Source organism: Dipodomys spectabilis, unplaced genomic scaffold, assembly GCF_019054845.1.
Source record: "Dipodomys spectabilis isolate Male_0828 unplaced genomic scaffold, ASM1905484v1 ptg000119l, whole genome shotgun sequence".
NCBI classification, from domain to species: domain Eukaryota; kingdom Metazoa; phylum Chordata; class Mammalia; order Rodentia; family Heteromyidae; genus Dipodomys; species Dipodomys spectabilis.
The window spans coordinates 314,208-335,226 of record NW_024870796.1 but is presented as its reverse complement, the minus strand read 5'-3'; the positions used below and the strand labels follow the sequence as shown (position 1 = coordinate 335,226).

Below are 21,019 nucleotides of genomic sequence, written 5' to 3'. Positions count from 1 at the left end.
GCTCCTTCCTGCCTTAATTGGGGTTGGGGTATTCAGCTCATGGGAGAAGCCTGATGCCAGTCCTTCCTGCCTGTTCTGTTCAGCATACTGGGGATCAAGTCTAGTCCTAGCCTCACATATATTTGAATCCTTAGCCATGTCTGTGTGTTAGCTCTCTCCTGCTACTGAGCTCAGGATCTCCATGAGAACAGGGGTTCTGTCCACACTCCCTTGACTGCCTGTACACAGGAATGTATCAGATATGTGCGATCGCTCCGTAGAGATTAGTTGTGCCTGGCATTTCACGGGATGACTTCTCTTCCCAATGGAAAGAGAAAGGCCAGGTGTGGTAGGAAGGTTTTCATGGAAAAGCTATGCTGATAAGCCATAAAGCTGCCCCCTAGGATCAGGAATTTCTGGAATTCTTGCAGATCTGACTCTGTAGATTGAGTCCTCACTTCTGTAGATAATCCTGCCCTCTGGATACCAAGTATGATAAGCCACAGAGATATAGGGGAGGAGGGGGGGAGGTAGATGCTGGGACCAACTGTGAAAGCATCCGGAACTCAGAGAGGAGCATGACTTTGTCTGGCATCACAGCACGGCAAGGCTGTGCCTCAGTGGCCCCATCTGAAAATGGGCATTGTGGGCATTCCAGGAGCTGAGGATCGACTCATCTGTCTGTCTGTCTGTCTCTGTTTGTCTGTCTGTCCACCAAACCTCTCACCATCCACTGATTCAGAATCATTTTCTTCAACAGTGGACAGTTGTATATGGGATGATGACTAGTCCCCTGGGGTAGGCTAAGCATTTTTTTTTTTGACAGTTGTGGGGTTTGAACTCAGGGCCTGGGCATTGTCCCTAAGCACTTTTGCTTGTAGCTAGTGCTCTACCATTTTGAGCCACCGTGCCATTTTGGGTTTCCTGGTGGTTAATTGAAGATAAGAGTCTTATGGACTTTCCTGCCCCTGGCTGGCTTCAAACCATGATCCTCAGGTCTTAGCCTCCTGAATAGCCAGGATTACAGAAGGGAGCCATTGGTGCCTGGCTTAGGCTAAGCGTATCTGGGAGGCAGATGTTAGTCACGCGAGTAAAGTCAGGGGCAGTGGAGATTTTTCTAGGGAAAAGCTGTACTGAGATGTCACAAGCTGCCTGAGAACCAGGTAGGACCCCAGACAGATACAGCAGTGACAGCCAGCTGCACCCCCCCCACACACACACACACACCAGACCCGGTCCTGCTGACCCTGGGGGACGGGACAGGACCTTGGTAGCTCTAGAAGCTGCACTACTTTGAACAATGCGCTCAGCTGCAGCAGTGCCCTCAGAACTCTGTCCTGCTATGCCAGGTGGTACTATGCCCACAAACCTGTGACCTCAAAGGGTGGGCCCAAGGCTATCAGGCCTAGGGCTAGGGCATCTCAGGCCTTGACAGGACGTGTTTGTCTGCTTCTAGCCGAGGCCAGTGCAAGGGAATTCTGGCTGAGGATTCCTGGAGCTCTGACTTGCCTAATACCAGAAAAAGCTGTTCTGCTGGATAGGAGGAGCCCCATCCTAGAAAGGAACAAAGGTTCTCTGACTAGATGGACAATGCAGAAACCCCTCATAGAAGGCTTAAGACTCAGCCAGAGCTGGGTGCCTGTGATCCTAACTACTCAGGAGGTTGAAATCTGAGGATTGCGGTTCAAAGCCAGCCTAGGTAGGAAAGTCCATGAGACTCTTATCTCCAATAAACCACCAGAAAACTGGAAGTGGCGCTGTAGCTCAAGTGGTAGAGCACTAGCCTTGAGAGGTAGAGCTGAGGGACAGCACCCAGGCCCAGAGTTCAAGCCCCACAGCCAACACACACACACACACACACACACACACACACACACACACACACACACACACACACACACACACACACACACACACACACACACACACACACACACACACACACACACACACACACACACACACACCCTCAGGCAGGAATGGCCTTCTCCTCTTCGGGAGCACTCTGAAAAGCTCTCAGGGAGCACAGGGCAAGGCTGGAGCCTCCACTGGGGGGCTGTCTTGTCTTCCCAGGGCCCTGGATACACCTGGCAGGGGAAATCTCACCCTCTCAGCTTGATTCCAGGCCTCCCAAGAGCTCCCTTGCTGAGCTCTATAATAATCTGCCAGACCTTTATGGCATTTCCAGACTTCTGGCTTGGAGTATCCTGGAGGAGGCCCCCCTCCTAGTTGGAAGGAGGCACCCTAAGAAACCCAAAACTGCCCTGCTGCAGGGCAGGCTCTGACTTTTCTCAGCATGCAGGGGGTGTGCGTGGAGAGGGTGTCCAGCTGGCAGGGCCTCGGGGATGCTAAGGGAATGCAGAAGTATTTAGATAAAGCTGATGCTGGGCCTACCACACCACACATACCAGAAAGGCTGGTATTTAAATTGTTCATGGTTTAGCAGCCTGGTGGGATAACTTTTCCTTCTAGCTGGAATATCAAGTTGCGAGCAGGCCCTTCAAGAGATCTCTTCAGAGACTCAGAGACACTGCCCTTCTTTTCTCCTGGGATAGTTCTTGGGCTGGACCTGGCAAAGGAGCCAAGAGAGAAACCTAGGAGGCGGGGGGTGTATGGGGGGGGGCTGTTACCATTGGAATTCCGGTGGGGGGTACGCCGACAACTTCACAGGCAATTTCACCAGTTCATCACCTGCTGTGGCCTCCACCACAGGTCCTTTGAGCCACTCCACGCTGATGAAGGGCTTTTCTGCCAGACAGGAGGCAGCAAGGTAAACCTAGGGCTGACCAGGGATTCCTAATTTTGCTCCCCTGCAGCCCCAGTTTCTTGGAGGCTAAGGCTAATACAAGCTGGGCAGGGCTTGTGCTCACAGCTTTTCCTTCTCTCTAGCTGGACAGCCCCCACTCCACAGGGGTCTCTATAGGCCTGTCATCCACACTTGCACCAAGACCCTTGCTCACCCTAGGCCATGGTGCACTGCAGGCTGTTCCTGACACCTGCCCCCCCTCCCTCCGTGCCCCCCGCAGGCTGTACCATGCACGATGACCTCTGTGCTCTCTCGGAATCGCTGGATGCCATTGTTGGCCTCGCACACGTAGGGCCCCAGGTCGTGCTGGCTGACGTTGTGGATGGTCAGGATGCTGGAGAGTTCTGTGTGAGTCTGCTGGGAGCGCCGCTCAGGTACCCACTTACCCCGCTCTTCCTGCCCACACCCGAGGGAAGCCCAGGATCAGCAGGGATGCTCTGGGCAGGACCACCCTCTCCTCAACCTCCTCCTCCACCCCAAGGCACACACACGCCTTGCCCAGCCAGTGGTGGCTCAGGAGGCCTAGCGCCAGAGTTTTCCTTGGAGTGGAAAACTTCCACATCAATCAGGGTTCCTAGGGTTGTTATGTTCTTGGGTCCTGGGCCATAGATGGGCATGGGATATAACAAACTCCTGGGAACGGTGCTGAGGGGGAAGGGGAGATGCCACAGCCACGGACAGGAAGGAGGACAGGGCCTGGCAGGGCTGCCAAACTCACCTGCTTCCCTGGGTAATCCCAGTCGAAAGTGACGCCCGAGTTGAACTCAGCCCACACGGTGCAGTTCAGGACCAGCTTCTCCCCAACCAGCAGCTCCAGTGACTTCTTAGGGAACAGCTGGATGTCATAGAGTTCATTGCCTGGTGACACACGCACAGTGAACTCCCAACCCTTCACGCTGACAACGCACAGGACCACCCATCGCTGGCAGGGGCGCAGAGCTTAGCATGCCCCCAGCCCTGGCTGTGACGCTGGCTGTATACTGTCTCATGGGAGCCCTGAGAGAGGCACGAGCAGGTGAGCAGCGGGAGTGGCCACTTTTCCTACCTGTGATGTGCACCAGGAAGGGGTTGGAAAGGAAATCCTGGCCGCCCCAGGAGGTCTCACACTGCAGGTACAGGGCATCGCGCAGCAGCGGCGTGGGCACCTGCATGCCCCGGCGGTCATCCCACACCACCTCCTGCCCATCGGGCCGCAGCACCGAGTTTTGCTGGACAGACAGAGCGACAGTCAGTGCCTGGCTGCCTCCTCTCTCTTGGCCAGCTTTCCAGGGGAGGGAGGGGGGCGGTGTCTGATCTCAGGATGGGGTTGGGGATCGTACCGAGCGCAGTGTGACGTTGAGGCCGGGGATGGACACCAGGCAGGGCACCCACATGGAGTCTTTCCTGTTGACCAGGAGTGTGTCAGGTTTGCTGATGAACGGTTGCTCGAAGTCTGAGGAGAAGGGATAACGAGTTGGGAGGGCAGGGGTTCAGAGAATCGCTGGTCAGGGTTGTCCAAGGGGCAGCAGGGGCAGCCCCACAGGACTGGGCAGTGCTGTTTGAGCTGCTTCGAACCAAGTGAAGTCCCATCCGGGTGAGGCTTGGCCACCAACCATCCCATCCACGGCCGCTGCCCCGGCCTGCCTCACCTCTCACAAACACGTAGGTGCTGGCAGCTGTGGTGCCCTCGATCCGGGCCTTGATGTATTTGTAGTAGCAGCGGTAGCTGCCTGTGTTGTTGGCGTGGGCCTCGGTCAGCAGTAGCACTTTGCAGTAGGGCCTGGCATCTGTGCCCTCACAGTCCCGTACGACCCCTGTGTCCTCGCTGTCCTTCTCCCCAGTGGCTGGTGCCTCCTGAGCTCCTGGCCAGGCCCACTCCAGGGGGTGCTGCCCACTGGCAAAGCATGGGAGAGGTCAGGAGGCCCTGAGGAGACTTCTTCAAGGGTCAAAAGCATCGCCATCTCGCCCCAAGATTGGGACACCAGAGACCGGCCAGGAAGGGGACTCCTGGAGCTCCCTAGGGGTCTCTGTCTGGCTCCCAAGGCTCTGATTGGCCTGCAGAGAAGCCTGGGCCTGACATCATTCCTGAATGTGTGGGCTGGAGGCCAGTGAGGGCTGGGGGGAGATAGATGCAGGGTGGTCCAGGGTTTTATGAGTACAGGTGAGGGTGAGCGAGTGCAGGGTGCTTGTATCCACAAGGCTTCCAGGGATCTACAGTCCGGAAGCCCCACTGGGCCTGGAGGTCTCCCTACCCTGGGGAAAGAGCTATGTTTTGGGTTCTCGGCCACTACATGAAGCGCTGCCCAGTACCTGCAGGAGATGGAGAGGCTGTCACTCGTGTCGATGATGTACTGGTCCTCTGTGACGTTCAGGGTCGGGGGGGTCATGGAGTAGCCACTCACCAGGCCTGGAGTGGGAGACAGGGGTTAACGTGGCACTGGATTGAGTGCGCATGAAAACTGAGCCGGCGCTGTTAGATCTTCTGGGGAATCCCTTTCCAGGGCAGAGGCCACAGGTGGTATAGCCTCTCTTTCCCTGTGTGCAGTCCCAATACAACCAGTAAGCTCCCTGCCTGGCCAGCAGGAGCCTCACCCCAGTCCTCAGACTCAGCCTGGCCCCGTTTGCAAGCAATGAACCCTGACCTCTAACCCTCAAGCTGCCAACGAAGAAGGCTTTAAGCTCTGTCCCACACTAGGAGAGGCTTAAACCATGAGATTCCCCTTCCTAACACCTCTGCCTGAAATCTCCTCTCTCCTGAATTCCAGACCTATACCCACTGCTTATGAGAGGGCTCCTGCGAATCTCAGGCTCTCCCAGACATACCCAGGCCTCAGCCTGCTCTCCGCGTGTAATCTCACCATGGAACCCACCTCAGAGCTGTTCCTCAGCTCTACCAGCTGCTCCTCAACCCCACCCTCCATACAGACCCTATCTGACTGCCCCAGCCTCCTCTGAACTCTTCTCTGCCTACATCTTTCCCCCAACCCCTCCCCTCCCCCCCCCCACGCCCATCCTTTCCAGATACACAAATAAACCTGCTTTTACCTGGCTGAACACCAGCCCTCAAGCCCTTGATGACTGGAGATCAATGGGGTGTATGGGATGGGGGGTGGGGGAGGCGGGAACAGGCCCCTCTGTCCTATAGGATCCAACCCTGCCGTTCACATCACTCTGCTCAACACCCTGTTTCCTGCTTCCTGGGTGCGTGTTTGCATGTGCGCGTTGACAGGTAGAGGTCTTCTGCATGCTCAGGTCTGTTGGCTTCTGTGGGCCTGGGTGTGTGAATCTGGGTTGTGTGCGAGTGTGCATATTTGCTTATCACTGACATGTTCTTTGGTGCATGCCCATGCCCATGGGGGGGATAGGATCCCTGTGTGTGTGTGTGTGTGTGTGTGTGTGTGTGTGTGTGTGTTGGGGGGGTGGTGAGAGCAGACCCTGGGGGAGGTCCAGGCCTGGAACTCTGGCAGATGCATCCTGCCAGGACTGTCCTGAGAGAACAGGAAGGGAGGACTGTGTGGCTGGAGGCCCTTCCCTTCCCTCCCACCGCCCCCCCCCCCCAAGTCCCTGTCCTCCTGGGCGGAGCACAGTTCACTCTTCTTTGCCTCCAGCCCCTTCCATTCCTACGGGGTTCAGAGCAGCCCTTCCAGTCCAGTGGCTCCCAGCCCGCCCCTGTCACCTCCTAAAGTCCTGCCCTGAAGCTAAGGGGACTCCATAGCTGATCCCAAGTAATCTGACCAAAGGGTACCGGGACAGCTCACTGTACACCAAGAAAAACGTCACCAGTCAGTGCCCACTGGCTGCTCACTTCTGATCACAATTTCTTTCATCCCTCCAGGTCAAACCCTCCTAGAGCTTCTGGAAAGGCCTTACCAAACACGGAGGACGAAACAAGCCCTCCAGCTGGGCGAGCTGCTGTTCCTAAGAAGGCAGCCTCTCACCTTCTCTATTCTGTGTCCCACCACGCACCCCCCCCCCCCCCCCGCCGCCCCCAGGATTGCTCACAGCAGAATAGAAGAGCTCCAGAAAGAAGTCTTCTCCTCAGGCCAGAAAGGAAGCCCCAGGAGGGCACCAGTGAGCTGGGTTCCAAAGAAATAGTAGAAAGCAAGTAAGGCCAGGCTAAGCAGGTATATAGACAAATGCGTGATCGAACTAGGAGCTAGGGAGGAACCGTGACCCCCCCCCCCCCCCGCCACTGTATGGATGAGGTAGGCGTTAAAGAGCTGTGTAGTGTAGGAGGTCCGGCCTGAAGACAGCATATGGGCATACAGGAGGTCTCTGGCTGCCAGCTAATGCTCCTGCCTAAGCCCCATGTGTGCCCTCAGTAAGGGAGAGAGGTCCCTGCCACAGTGAAGTCTGGGATGCTGTGTGAGCTGGCCCCGAGAGGCTGTCACTTTTCTCTGTAGCACACATCTGGGCACACCTCTAGTAATGATCAGCTACAGAACTGTGGCAGTTGCTGGCCCAGTTTTCTTGAGTGGTTCCCTTTGCTTCCCAGGTACAGCAGGTAAGCAGCCATCTTCCAGACACTTCTCTACTGTTTCAACCCTTGAGAGGACACAGGCTCTCTCACCAAACTTGCAAATTGCTAGGGATTTTTTTTCTCTTTCCATATCTTGAATCCTTTGCCTTTGCTTCCCCTTCTGTGGATCTCACTCTTTGGATCTGATTCATACATCTCTTCCCCATACAGTCAACACCACTGAAGCAACATCCCTCCTCCTCCTCCTCCTCCTCCTCCTCCTCCTCCTCCTCTTCCTCCTCCTCAGAGATCCTGCTATTAGAACATAATCAGACTGCATTGTGCTTTCTACTTTTCTAAGCCCAAACCAAGCAATGTGGGACAAAGATTCAGGGCTTGGATTTAACAATAGTTGGACGGATGATAGATGGGAAAATAATGGATCATCCCACCCATGAATGGATGGATCGATAGGCCAGTGGGTAGATAGATAGAAGTGCGTGAGTGAATGAATGGATGGAGGGGTAGATGGATGTGTAGATAGATGGATAGGAGTGAGTGAGGGTTGGATGGATGGATGGATGGATGGATGGATGGATGGATGGATGGATGGATGGATGGATGGATAAGGGAACAGAGCCAATAGGAGCTTCTTCCCAAACAGTACTATACCATCAAAGGAAGCAACATTCCTCCTTCAGGATCATTTATCCTTTTCAGCCTATCTCATGTACAACCTGACTGGCTGAGGATGCTACTTCCCCAGGGTTGCTTTTTTTTTTTTTAATGCTCTCCACCCCATGCCAGATGGAGAACTCTTCGTGGTCACCTCCCCTCCCTACCGTAACCCTTTGGAGTCGCCTGCTTTTGATGGCACCACCCTCTCCCCACTAAAGCTGTCATCAGCCTCTCTCCAGATCACTTCCCTTCATTCTTTGCTGACTGTAGCTCTGGACTCGCCGTCCTCTTCCCCACCCCAGCTCATACCATTCTCCATGACTTCAACATCCACCTGATGACTCACCAGAACGCTGGCCTTCGAGATCTTCCCTCCTCTCCTCCCCCTCATCCACTGGCTTCCAGAGGCACACCCTGAACACGGTCATCACGAGAAACCATACCATCCCCCTGAATGCTTATCTCCCCACGTTTTCCTCTCTTTCTCCCTTCTCCTCTCCTGCCTCGGGTGTCCTTTTCCCCTACTAACTTCAGTCTTGTTAGATGCACCTGTTCTGATGCAGTGACCACAGACAGCCCATCACCCTGTCCCCCTGGCCTCCTGCCCTCTGTTCCAGCCCTTCAACACCACCATGTCACAGAGCAGCTCCACACAGCAGCACAAAGCCCCTGAACACCGGCTGTGTTTGCTTTATTTCCTGCTAACAGACTCTCATTAAATGCACTTCCCTGTGTCCCTTCCTTCCTTTCGGCATTCACAACACACAGCATCCGATGAAGATACCTCATTCTACCCCCTCAGTAGCCTGTCAGGGCCTCTGACAACTCTGCTCCCAAACCAAAAATTCTCCAAAATACTCAGCATCTCCTGGCCCTGATACTCACAGATAATTCCATTTTCTCCGGATCACTGATCTTTATGAGATCATCTCCCATCTTCAAAACAAAACGACTCCTTGATCTCCTACTCCCTCTGGCTACTGTTCTGTTTCCCTCTTTCGCTTTATAGCCAAAGCTCACTTTTCTCATCCATAGGTGACACCCCTAACTTCATGATTTCTGGTAACCCTCCAATGCCACCGGTCCAGTAGGACTCCAGGGCAGATAGCACAACTTTCTTCCTTTGCTGGCTCCTGTAACCTCTCCCTGCTCTCAGCTTCCTCCGTCCCCTCAACCCAACACTAATTCCTGTTGCTCCTTATTTTCTCTTCCCTATCATTCTTTCTCCCAGGGGTCAAGATACCTCTGGATCTCTATCTCCAACATAGAGCTCTTGTCTCAACTCAGCCCGAGGCATCTAGCTGACCAATCTTGAATTCCCACAGACACCACAAGTTCTATATTCCTAACGCTAACATCCAGATTTGATAGCAGCCATCTCCCTAAATTGAAAAAAAAAATTCTCTGTGGATTGCCGGCTTGGCTTCTCAGCCCATCCATTTGCCACAAAGCCTGGCAGGCTGGGTATAGCCCACGGCTGGATCCCTGTTCTTTTGCTCTGCAGGGAGGGGAGAGGACAGAGGGCAGAGGGCTAACAACAGCATTTGTCCCAACGTGGCTTGCTGAGCCTGCTCTGGCCTCCACTTCCAGTGCAGTTGTGATTGTTAGTTTAAAACGACAAAGAAGTCCTATCTGTGACTTCCCTATGCACTTCTAGAGAAATCCAGACACCTGACAGAGATCTGGCCTCTGTCCAGCTGTATACTCTCTCTGTCTTTCTGTCTCTCTGGGTCTCTGTCTCTGTCTCTCTCTCTCATGGCCCACCCATGTTGCTCTGCATCATGCCTTTCCCACCCCAAGGTCTTCACATATACCTGTTCTCTTGATATGCTTCTCCTATGATCTCCACACAGCTGGCTTTTGTCTCAGCTTAGGATCTCATCCTTACAAAATCTAAATGTCCTCTTCAGGCTCCATCTCTGCCTCATGGTTACTTGCCTTATTCTGGCTATACCTGGTAAGATTCGATTTTCTTATGTTTATCCATGTCCTGTACTAGCAGCAAGTTTCCATGGTGCCAAGATCAAGCCAGTTCTGTTTTCTATCCCACTGCATGCCTAGTGTCCAGCACCTAACACAGAGCAAAGACTCAATACATACTTGTTGCATGAATAAATGGTTGGTTGGATAGACCGATGCTGGACACAGTTGGGAATAAGCATGGATGAGTGGATGGATGGGTAGATAGATAAATGGACAGATGGAAAGGATGGATAGATGGAGCATCAGGTGGTTGGATGGATGCATGGAGAGATAAATGGTAGATCGATGGGCAGAGGGATGGAATATGGTTAACCAGATCTCTGAGGTCTTTCTTTGGGTAGGAACTGGGTCAGACTCCATTGTGCCTTTGGAAGAGGTTATTTCCAGCTTTGAAGGTGAGGCTCCCTGCTGACTGGATGAAAGATCTGACTGCTAAACAGTTGGGTATATTTGGCCCAGAGGCTCCATGACTGCCCAGCCCCCACCTACCAAAGGCGCATCCTTCCTGCCTGGCTGTTGTCTGTCTCTACTGTCTCTTCCCTTCCCGCAGCAGGAAGCATTGTCATCCTGGCCTCTGCCACGCTCCCCCTGCCTTCCTGTTCCTGGCCCCCGGGAACTGGCTTCTTCCTTCCCCTGGCCAGCAGGGCAGTGGCCCTGTAAACTTGCAGCAGAGCAGTTGGGGCAGGCGCCGGGCCGAGGTCAGCAAGGCCAGAGTGCACACCTCCTCTACTCTGTGCTGTCAGCAGCCCTGTGACACCCCCTTGGCCTTGAGCCCCTCGGGAATCCTGCATCAGCCATAGGCGAGGAAAACTGTGGGAGCAGCATACAGGAGGGCATTACCGTCCCCCTGGGGGTGGGGGAAAACAGCATGCACACCTTTAAGCCAAGACCATGTATCAGGGGCTCCTTTCTTGAGAAACTTAGGGGGGGGGCGGAATTCAACCCAACATAGGAAGTGGTGCTTCCAGAGAGTGAGGCTTAATTTCATCTGTGCATGAATTCTATCCAGATGGGCCCAGAAAGGATTTGCTAGGAAAACATGAATTGTCTCCATGGAAGGAGACAGGCAAGGTTGGAAGTAAAGGAGGGGACAGGTGTACCCCTTTATGAATGTGCCCTTGGGAATCTTCAGAGATGGATAAAAGGACTTGGTCCCCTTTTGTAGTGAGAGTAAGGATGAGGCCCGGGCTGTAGGGGTTTTCTAGGAGCTGTGTCTACACTGATCATTAAGTTCACAGGGAATGGCCAAGCCCAGGTCCCAGCACAGGGGGTTCAGGGAAGCTGGAAAGAGAGAAGGAGAAGTCAGCTGGTTCCTTTTTGGAACCTCCTCCTCCATCTGCTCATGTTGCCAACCTGAGTACAGGCCTCCCGGCCTCCCAGCCTCCTGGCCAGCTCACAACACCATTCCGCCCAAAGGGGGATACTGGGGCTTCAGGACCCCTTTCCTGGCTCCTCCCAGCTATGCGGAGGTGTGCACGGTTTCCAGGTGGTGTCTGTTCCAGCAATCTTCTGCCCCGCCACTTTCCTGGCTGGTTTCATCTCCCAAAGCTTCTGCTGAGCGCAAGAGGTGCTTGCCTAGCCCGCTCCTGGGCTCATGCTGTGCCCACTGTCCTTCCTGATAGGCGTCTGTGCCTGACAAACTGCAGATCCTACTTCAAGGGCTGTACAGCCTGCTCTCACCTCTGGGGCTCAGAGCAGTGACCCTATTTCTGACCCACGACCCAAGGAAAGGTTGTGTCATCTGGTGGCTCTGAGATATCATCAGTCCATGGTTGGGCTCCCAGGTCCAATATGGTGGACACAAGGTTGCCATAAGAATCCTTTAGTAGTCACCCACTCCTCACTGGGCATGGGTCCTCTTCACCCTCTCGCTGAGGGTGGGGCGCATTGTTCCAGGCCAGTCAAGGGGTCGGGGAGACCTGCCCCAATGCCTTCTTTTTACTCCTAAGAACGAGTCAGCAGACCCCCCCAACACGGAAGCACCGTGTGTATTCTGGCCTGAGACTCCAGAACTTAAGAGTCAGGCTCAAGTGGTCATGAGTCCTTCACTTCCAGTTTTCAGGACTAAGAGGACAAGGGCAGAGTGGCTATTCCTGATAAGGCTCATAGCCTCCAGATCCTGGCTAGTACCTTTTCCCACTCCCCCTCCACAACACCACTCTCTAGTGGAGGGCCTTGAGCAATTCGGCACCTCTCCCTAAGGCCCAGTTTTTCCCCTTGTGAGGTGTAGATGGTAAGATTGCTGGGAACCACAGACCCCCACATAACCACATTAAGAACCACTGCAAGTTCAGAATACACGGTCACCAAACCATGCACCATCACCTGCCAGCTGAGCACTTAACGGCAGTTTCTGCATCTCATGGTGAACCAGCGCTGGGTAAGAATGTGGAGGTAGGGGATCAGGGTTGAGACTTCATGTGAGCTAGAATGGGCTTTGTAGACTAACTAGGGATGTGCTGGCCCAGGAGGTAAACACTGATTCTTCTAGGCTAGAGGGCTGTGTGCAAAAGCCAGCGTGGAGGTAACCACAAGAAGCATGTGGATAGAAGAGATAAAGAGTAACCTGTGGAGTGAGAAGGCCACAGAAAAAGGCCCAGGGTTGCGCCCAGCCTCAGGCCTCTGTCCTGCTTCAACCTCACCCTGTTATCTCTTCACCTTCTCAACCAGCTCCTCTGCAAACTAACCTCAGTGGACCCTGCTCTAAAGCTCAGATCACAGCCAGGCCTTGGAGGAGAGGGGAACAGATAGAGACAGGCCACACAGATGAGTCCACTGATCCGCTGCACAAGTCCTAAAAAGAACAACACTTCCCAGGTTGGAAAGGATGTGGACAAACAGGCATTCATACAATTAAACAAAACAACTTGGTCCACTTTGACCCCCAAATTCTGCTTATATGGATGCATCCTGTTCTAACAACAAGAACAAATGCATGCCTAGCATTTTTCTGTGTGCCGGTGCAGTCCCACACGCCTTTAATGCTCCCCCCCCACCCCCCACATACCCCCAAGTAGGGGTTATTACTACACTGTGGTCATATGAGCAAATCAAGGCACACAGAGGCCAACTGGTCCCAAATGACATTACCAATAAGACTGTCTTTGGGTGGGAGTTTGTGAAAGGGGGGTACAGGATTATGGCAAGATGGGGTAACTTTCATCGATGTCAACATTATTTGCATTTCTTTTTTTTTTTTTTTTTTTGGTCGGTCGTGGGGCCTGAACTCTGGTCCTGGGCGCTGTCCCTCAGCTCTTCAGGTCAAGGCTAGCACTCTACCACTTGAGCCACAGCGCCACTACCGCCTTTTTTCTTTTGCTTATGTGGTGCTGAGGAATCGAACCCAGGGCAATGCAAGGCGAGAACTCTACCCCTGAGCCACCTTCCCAGTCCTATTATTTGCATTGCTGTAGGTTACAAAATGCAGAGATGATCAAATCCCCTTTCTTCCATCACCACCCCCGCCCCGCCCCCCCCCACCCCGAAACCCTGCTCTCCCTTTTCCTAGGTTGGCTGTCCAAGTGATGATCATTTCATGAAGTATGGGCTTTGCAGACGGAGTAGGAGCCTGTTGGGCCAGCAGGAGGGGACCAAAGGACAGGGTGGCTTTGCTCTGGACCCATTCTCTCCCTTGCCATGCTCGTAGATCACTTTGCACCCACAGGGTTCACCTTGCAGAGGACACACGCTGGCCTGATGGCCACCCTTAGCTATCTTGGGAGCTGCTCTGCCTCTCCAGTCTCTGGCCTCTTCACCCTACTATTTGGACAGCCTCCATACACTTCCAGGTCTCTCCACTGGCGCAGTTCTGATCCAGTGGTCAGATCTCTCCAGAACCAAAGCCCCGCTCCGAGCTCTCTGTGGCCTGAGTGGAATCTGAGCATTCCCTTGCCTTCCCCATCCCCAGGGTCCCTTCCAACGCCTCCATTTGCCATCTTCGTAGATAAGCCTCCTCCTCTACTCTGATAGGCCGTCCCCAGTGCCACCACCTTAGGGTCACGCGCCGAGGCTCCCTCCTCTGGACTCTTACCCTCTCCTGCAGCATCTTGGAGTCTGGTTTTATCACACTTGACAATTCCTTAGCTCAAGGTCAAGGGCTATCATTTGTCTTTTCCTTCTCACCAAGGACTTGGGGAGGGCTTAACGCATGACCGGCTCTCTGGGGAATCCAAGGGAAAGAAAGAAGCACCATGGCGAGTGTGTGGGCAGGTGTAGAGGGGAGGGAATCGGTGCCAGACAGAGGCGGACACTCTGGGCTAGAACTAGACCTGAGGGAAAGAAAGATGGTGCCATAGTTTGGGGCATGGTGGAGACATCAGGTAGCAATGTTCAGTGTTAGAAATCTGTGACCCTACCTGCCTATCTTTCTAGGGTTTTTGGCCCTTCCTTCCTTCCTTCCTTCTTTCCTTCCTTCCTTCCTTCCTTCCTTCCTTCGCTCTTCCATTCTTTCTTCCTTTGGTTGTGGGACCTGAACTCTGGGCCTGGGTGCTGTTCCTGAGCTCTTCAGCTCAAGGCTAGCGCTCTACCACTTTGAATCCAGTACACTTTCAGTTTTCTGGTGGTTTATTAAAGATAAGAGTCTCATAGACTTTCTTGCTTGAGATGGCACTGAACTGCAATCCTCAGATCTCAGTCTCCTGTGTAGCTAGGATCACAGGTGTGAGCCACTGGTGCCCGGCTGTGCCTTCTTTTTCTTATTCCCTTGGTACCTCTGCCATCAGAGACCAAACTCCAAGACATCTGCCACCTCCCTGACTGAAATCCATTTACCCCTAACATCTAACATTTCAACCTCTGATCTTAATGTCAACCCTCTGATCTTTATTTCCTAATCTTCAGAATAGGTACAATGACACTCATTACCACAAAGTTAAAATTCCCACACTTCCTTGTTTGAAACAATTGGATGAACCATCTTACACCAAAGTGTAACTAACAACTAGAAGCTCTAAGTTTGAGTGTGTATGTGTAGTGTGTGTGTGTGTGTGTGCATGAGTGGGCATGTGTGCACACCTGCATACTCATAACAATATAAAAAAGAGAATTGACTGTGCAGAATTTAGGCAAACTGAGACCAGGATCCCCAGTTAGGTGAGGATAAAGGGATTCCTTCAGTATACTTGAAAGCCTGAATTCTGTGTTCTTGGGACACACCTAGAATGGGGATGAAATCCTTCCAGCCCTTGGTGCAACCTTCCATTTGGAGGCTAAGGCTGTCTTCCCGAAGCTTCCTCAGGAGTCTGTCTGGAGTAGGAAAAGGTCCTGGTAATTGGCTAGAGTTCAGTAGGTACAGGCTGGGTGCATGTGGGTTTAGGGTTGTCCTTGGGCTCCAGCAAGGACCAGCTTCTGTAGTTCAAGAATCTGGTCCCTATCTTTGAAGGTGGGGACACTGAAGGGTGGGATCTGTGGTGTTTGGATGTGTGGCAGTCCTAGGGCCTGGGTACTATTCCTGAGCTTCTTTTGCTTGAGGCTAACACTCTACTATTTCAATCACTGCTCCACTTTGTGTGGGGGGGGGGGGAGGGGGAAAGGATTCGTTTATTGGTGATAAGAGTCTCAGGGGCTTTTCTGCCTGGGCTGGCTTCAAACTGTGATCCTCAGATCTCAGCCTACTGAGTAGCTACAGCCACCAATGCCTGGCTCTCATCTGTATTTCAGAGCTACGGGTTAGGCTAAGCAAGAAGACACAAGCCAGGAAGATGTTGTGCGGTTGGTACTGCTAAGGAAGGAGAGCAGGGGACGGATGGGCTGGGAAGGTGGGCTGCCTCAGTACCCCGTGGGGGTGTCAAAGAGGTGGGAGGTACCCTAGCAGGTGCTGAGCACTAAGCTCAAGGCAGCTGTGCCAGGCCGTTGCCCTGGTCTTGCTGGGGTCAGGTCTCTGCTCACCAGCAGCAGCCTGAGCAATGTTATCAATGAGCCCAGCTGGCTCAGAGGTGGCCCCCCAGCATGGCTAAATCGGGGCCACCGGCTCCTGCCACAGGAAGAGGGAAACGCAGGCAGGATGTCCTCTTCTGTGGCCGACAAGTCCTTTCCCATGAACCCCTGCTGACCTTGCTGGCCACGTGGCGGGGGCTCCCCTACTTGCCACCCAGACCTGTGTCTCTGTCCAGTCCTAGTTGTCTTCCCCCTTCCCCCACCATCCAAGGGGGAGAGGGGCTGGGCAAAGGAGAGGGGGCGTGTCCACTGTCCACCCCGCCCACAGCAGGGCAGAGCAGGCACCCGAGCCTCCCACAGCACCTTCCTGCTCCCAGACTGGTCCCCTCCGCTTGACCGGAAAACTGAGATCCCAGAGGAAGCCAGTGTCTGAAAAGGATCGAAAGGCAGGAATCCCTGCCTCCAAGTGGGACGTGTCTGTAGCTTGTCTGTCATAGAGTGCGAGAGGTTCTTTGGATCCCTCTCCCTGCCCATCTGACACTCCTGGGCCATCTCAGAAAACGGTGGCACACAGACCCAGGTGCAGAGAGATCTATCTATCTGCTCCATGTATGAAAATAGCCAAACAAGAAGCAGGAGGGGCCAGCTAGACACAGAGAAGAACTTCCTTCTTCATGCTAGGACCCTACTTAATTTCCCTGGTCTTCCTTCTGCCCCCGTTACATTAAATGGAAAGTCCTGAAGGCCAGACTTCTCCATATTTGATTCTCCTTTTGGGGGATCCCCATCTGATAAGTGACCACATGATCCACCCTTTCTCTTAAGCCAGAGACCTGGCATTCTTTCTATCTTCCCACCAACCACTGGATCCATGGGTCCATCCTGGTTACTCAACCCCAGGCTCTAGCTTCATCTGATCATTCACTTGTCCCGACGATGCAACAGCTGATGTTTGTATGTCTGAGCCTTTAAGGGGTTCTTTGCCCAGCTTCTAACTCCCTTCCTTGAAATCTGCAGACCCCTCAGTGGGAAGGGACACTATCTTCCTGTGCTGTCCCCAGCTGGGCTTCCCAGGGACCACTGAGCAAATTCATCCCTGGGCTACAGATGTCTGGCTGCCACATCCTGGCCCCTGCTGGCCTGGCATTCAAGAAACCCTGCAGGCCAAGGCCCATTCTGAGGAGGTCGCCATGGCTGGTTGGCTTGCACAGAACTGGCATACTGGGGGAGTTCAGTGGACTGTCCATTATGATACCTTGTGTGGGCCTGCCTGGGGGAGGGGGAGGGCAGTGTGCACTGGAAAGGAAACAGAACCCTTCAGCCATAGTGGCTTCATGCTGTAGGCATGGTGGCTTGACCAGCGGCGTGGACATTAGCATGCCTGCAGAACTGGACGAGGGCCAGCAGGTCCATAGACACCAACGAAGCAGACCCAGCCCCCATATTCTGCTGGCACCTACTTACATCCCCGCTCCCTTCCTACTCTCCTGGGCTTGGGTCAGGGTTGAGGGGTAGAGAAAGCAGAGAATTGCATCGGCCAGGTAAGATTCAAGCCATGGCAGGGGTGTGTCCTCAGGTTAGGCTCATGCCCCTTCCCCCCCCAAAAAAAATCTCTGCTACTTTCTCTGAACATCCCAAGCTGGCTGCCCACTGTCTAGAGGTGAAGCCCCTCCCTTGAAGTCATCAAAGATGAAACTTCTTGAGTATGTCATTTACCACCTTTCCTATCAATGGCGTCAGACTGTGGGCTGAACCTTGAAGTCCAGCCCAGGTACATGTGCAGAGTGTTTACCAGCCTGTCCACTGCAACTCAGAGGGAAACTGAGGTGCAGGGAGGGAAGGGTAAAGGAGAGTCCAAATCACACAACATGGACTGGGGGGGGGGGGGAGGATGGCCAAAGCAAGCAAACAAACAAACAAAAGCAAACCATGATATTCTATAGTCTTTAAAGGTTTCTCACCAGCCTTCCACTCTGGCTTTCTTGGTACTTGGTTGAATTTAGGATTGCTGAGGTTTCTTCTGCAGGGCTAAGGATACCATCCAGTGTCTCCTGCCTACTAGGCAAGCGTCTACCACTGAGCCACTGAGCTACACACCCAGACTCTACCTTGGGGGTTCATGTTCCTGCTGGGAACTCCTGGGTCCTCTTCCACCCCAGGAGTGGGTGGAACCAGGTACAGAGCTCACAGGGACAGGGTCTCTGCCATCAGTGTTATCTTTCTGCCAGTCATAGTCATGTCCAGTCTGAGACACCCCTCCTAGCAAATACCCTTTCTCCCCTTCACAGCTGGGTTTGGGATGCGTGGCCAGTGCTTACTGAAGAGATGGTATCACTTCCCTTCCCTGCCTCCCACCTCCCACTCACGTTGGCATCCCCTGGTTCTCACACCTGCAGGCTGTTCCTGTCTCTCTGCAAGCCCCCTTCCTCTTAGATCTCCTCCCCCAGGGTCCCCGCACTGCTTCCTCTCCAGCTACCCCAGTCCAACCTTTATCCTGAGCCTCAGATACCACATGCAGCTGTTTGTTGCACGTTTCCTGGGCAGTGGGGGAGGTCTTCCATTCTTTACCTCTGCGGTTCAATCAGGCTTCCATTCTCTCCTCTCCCCCCACACTCAGTCACTCAACAAACACACACTGTGCAGCAGAGAGAGACTGGTCCTGAGACTGGATGTAGGGATGCAAGCGATAATCTAGGGAGACCAGTGCTCACGGTACATGCCTGTAATCTGAGCTAGTCAGGACGCTGAAATCTGAGGATCATGGTTTGAAGGCAGCTTGGGCAGGAAAGTTTGGGAGACTAAGTGGAGGTGGCTCCAGTGGCAGAGCACCAGACTTGAGGGGGAAAAGCTTAGGGACAGCCTTCCGGCCCCAAGTTCAAGTCCTAATGTCGGCTTTTCTGTCTGTAAATTGGGCCTCATACTCTGGGATCGGAAAGGATAGAAAGAAATCGGAAAGGGTAGAGCATGCAAAGCCAGTATACAGCTTCTATGGAGTGCAAAAGCATCTGATCATTCCCGCCCCCCCCCCCAATCTCTCAGCATTCCTCTAATGAAACACACAGGGCTCTGTGATGCCCCCTCCGCCCTGATCTCTCTAGAGTGGATTTCCAGCTCATCCTCCCTTCTCTGCCTCTTCCTTCCTGATACCTCCATCCAACCCCTCGCTTCCTCCTTGTCCTCCGCTCTCCCTTCTTTCCAGTCCTCGCTCCCTGCCAGAGACAGATCACCAATTCACACCTAAACCGTTCAGTCCTGTGCGACTTGATCCTTTTGCGCCATAGTCCGGGCTCCTTGGGGCTGGCCTTCAAGGCTCCTGGTCAGTCACATCCCAAGTGAACCCTCTCCCTTCAGACTTAAGATTGGCCTTTTCCCAGCTTCCGTATCTTATGACCTCTTGGTACATCACCTTCATAATAACATTTAATTAACAATAAAAAAGCTTGGCCTTGGATTCCCAGTTGCTCCTGCACAGTTAACCCCAAGCTCTGCCTGTCTGAGCTGCGGGGGGCGGGGGGGGGGATGGATTTGGGGTCCACTGATCTCTGCAGTCCTTGGCCTAGAGAAAGTGGGGCGCCAAGACCTCAGGGTCCTGGACCGGAGAAGTGCGGGGCGAAGGGTGTCCAGGGCCGGGGGGGGGGGGGGGGGAATGGGTGCCTCGGGGTACCTGGGGAGCGGGGTGGGGTCGGGAGTGCAGCGCCTGGTCTCAGCCAGGAAGCCTGAGAGTATCCGATCTCCCAAGGCGCAGTCTCCCCCCCCCCCCCCTCCGCTCACCCCGGTCCCTGACCCGGCTGCAATCTCTACCCGCTGTCCCAGGGACCCATCCGGCGTGCGCACCCTCCAGGCTGCCCGGTCCCCTGCCTGCCGTCGGCGCGGAGTCCCCCACCACTGGCGCACAGCCTGGGGAGGGAGGGAGGGACGGAGGGAACCCCCCCCCCGCCCCCAGTCCCGGAACCAGCAGTGGACTGGCAGCGCCCCGTGCTCACCGTCGAGGAATCCCAGGCAGAGCCACAGGCGCAGGCACGGCGCGGCGAGCCGCGGCATCTCCGGCGGCACGGGTCTCCCCGGTAGCTTCGGGGCTGGCTGGCAGTGTGATCGCAGGCTGGACCGGCGCGCGCGCGGGCGGGCGGGCGGGCGGGGCCCGGACCCGGCGGCGGGGCTTAGGGGTGGGGCAGGGGGGCGGAGCTGGAGGGGGGGGAGAGAGGCGGGCCGCGGTGGCTTTAGACCGCCCCTCGACCCTCTTTCTGCCCCTCCCAAGCCCGCCCCGCTCCTTCTTTCCCACCCCGGGGGCGTCGAAGGTGCCCAAGCGCAAGTCCCCGAGGCAACTCCTGCCGTCCCGTCCCTCCCGGGGGTGGGGGCGCAGGATGTAGGGAGAAGACAAGGTGGAGAGGGGAGGGTTCCCCGTGTGAACTGGGACACGCGTGGACTGAATGGATCCCGCGTGTGCTCCCCACTCTCCTGCAGTTTTCTTCCAGGGACTACACACCCTCGGTGGGAGAGAGTCAGCAGAGGCAGAGCGACCACGCGTGGAACCTGAAGAGCATCACGCGTGGGGACATGGCGTGGGGCCTCCCCCCCTCCCCCCGCATCCTGGTAACCTCCTCCCTGCGGGGCTGCAGGCTGTGCGCTGCAGCTGAGCACCGCACATTCAAAAGAACAAGAAGAAGAAGGCACCTTCCTCCCAGCCCGCCCCACGCTGAAAGGTCCGGCCTCTGGCTTCAGAGCTCTGAGCTCATGCACAAGTCTTTTTAAAATCAGGTGGCACTTGGTTTTCTGAATTGGCATAGCCCTCCCGCAGACATCCTCTCCCTCCCTTCCTCCCTCCCTCCCAATCTCTCTCCCAATCTCTGTCTCTGTCTCTCTCTCTCTCTCTGTCTTTCTCTGTCTCTGTCTCTCTCTCACACACACAGTTGCATCCCTAGAATTTTTCTTATTTAAAAAACTAAAGCTACCTAACCGTAACCCTCTGCGTACATCACCTTTCGAATAACATTAAAAAATTAAAAATTACCAAGAAAAGATCCCAAAGCCGAGCGCTAGTGACTCACGTCTATAACCCCCGGCTACTCGGGAGGTTGAGATCTGAGGATTGCAGGGAAAGTCTGTGAGACTCTGTCTCTAGTTGTGCTGCAAAAAGCTGGAAGCAGAGCTGTGGCTTAAGTGGTAGATCACTAACCTTGATTGAAAAAGACAAGCAGGAGTGCAGGGCCCTGAGTTCAAGCCCCAGTACCAGCAACATAACGATGATGATGATGGTGATCTGA

At 54.3% G+C, this 21,019-nt stretch overlaps 1 protein-coding gene across 1 annotated transcript in view; it reads right to left on the bottom strand.

The window, feature by feature from the left end:
• The window catches only part of Flt4 (fms related receptor tyrosine kinase 4), a 43,490-nt gene extending 23,665 nt beyond the window's left edge, over positions 1-19,825 (bottom strand). The window contains exons 1-8 of the mRNA XM_042688989.1: positions 19,742-19,825; positions 5,075-5,171; positions 4,414-4,658; positions 4,105-4,217; positions 3,831-3,993; positions 3,504-3,643; positions 3,013-3,181; positions 2,610-2,727 (exon numbers count right to left, since the gene is read on the bottom strand). Of these exons, the coding sequence (XP_042544923.1) occupies positions 2,610-2,727; positions 3,013-3,181; positions 3,504-3,643; positions 3,831-3,993; positions 4,105-4,217; positions 4,414-4,658; positions 5,075-5,171; positions 19,742-19,799 (1,103 nt within the window). The 5' untranslated portion in view covers positions 19,800-19,825. The remainder of the gene's footprint in view (positions 1-2,609; positions 2,728-3,012; positions 3,182-3,503; positions 3,644-3,830; positions 3,994-4,104; positions 4,218-4,413; positions 4,659-5,074; positions 5,172-19,741) is intronic.
• Positions 19,826-21,019: the final 1,194 nt, after the last annotated feature.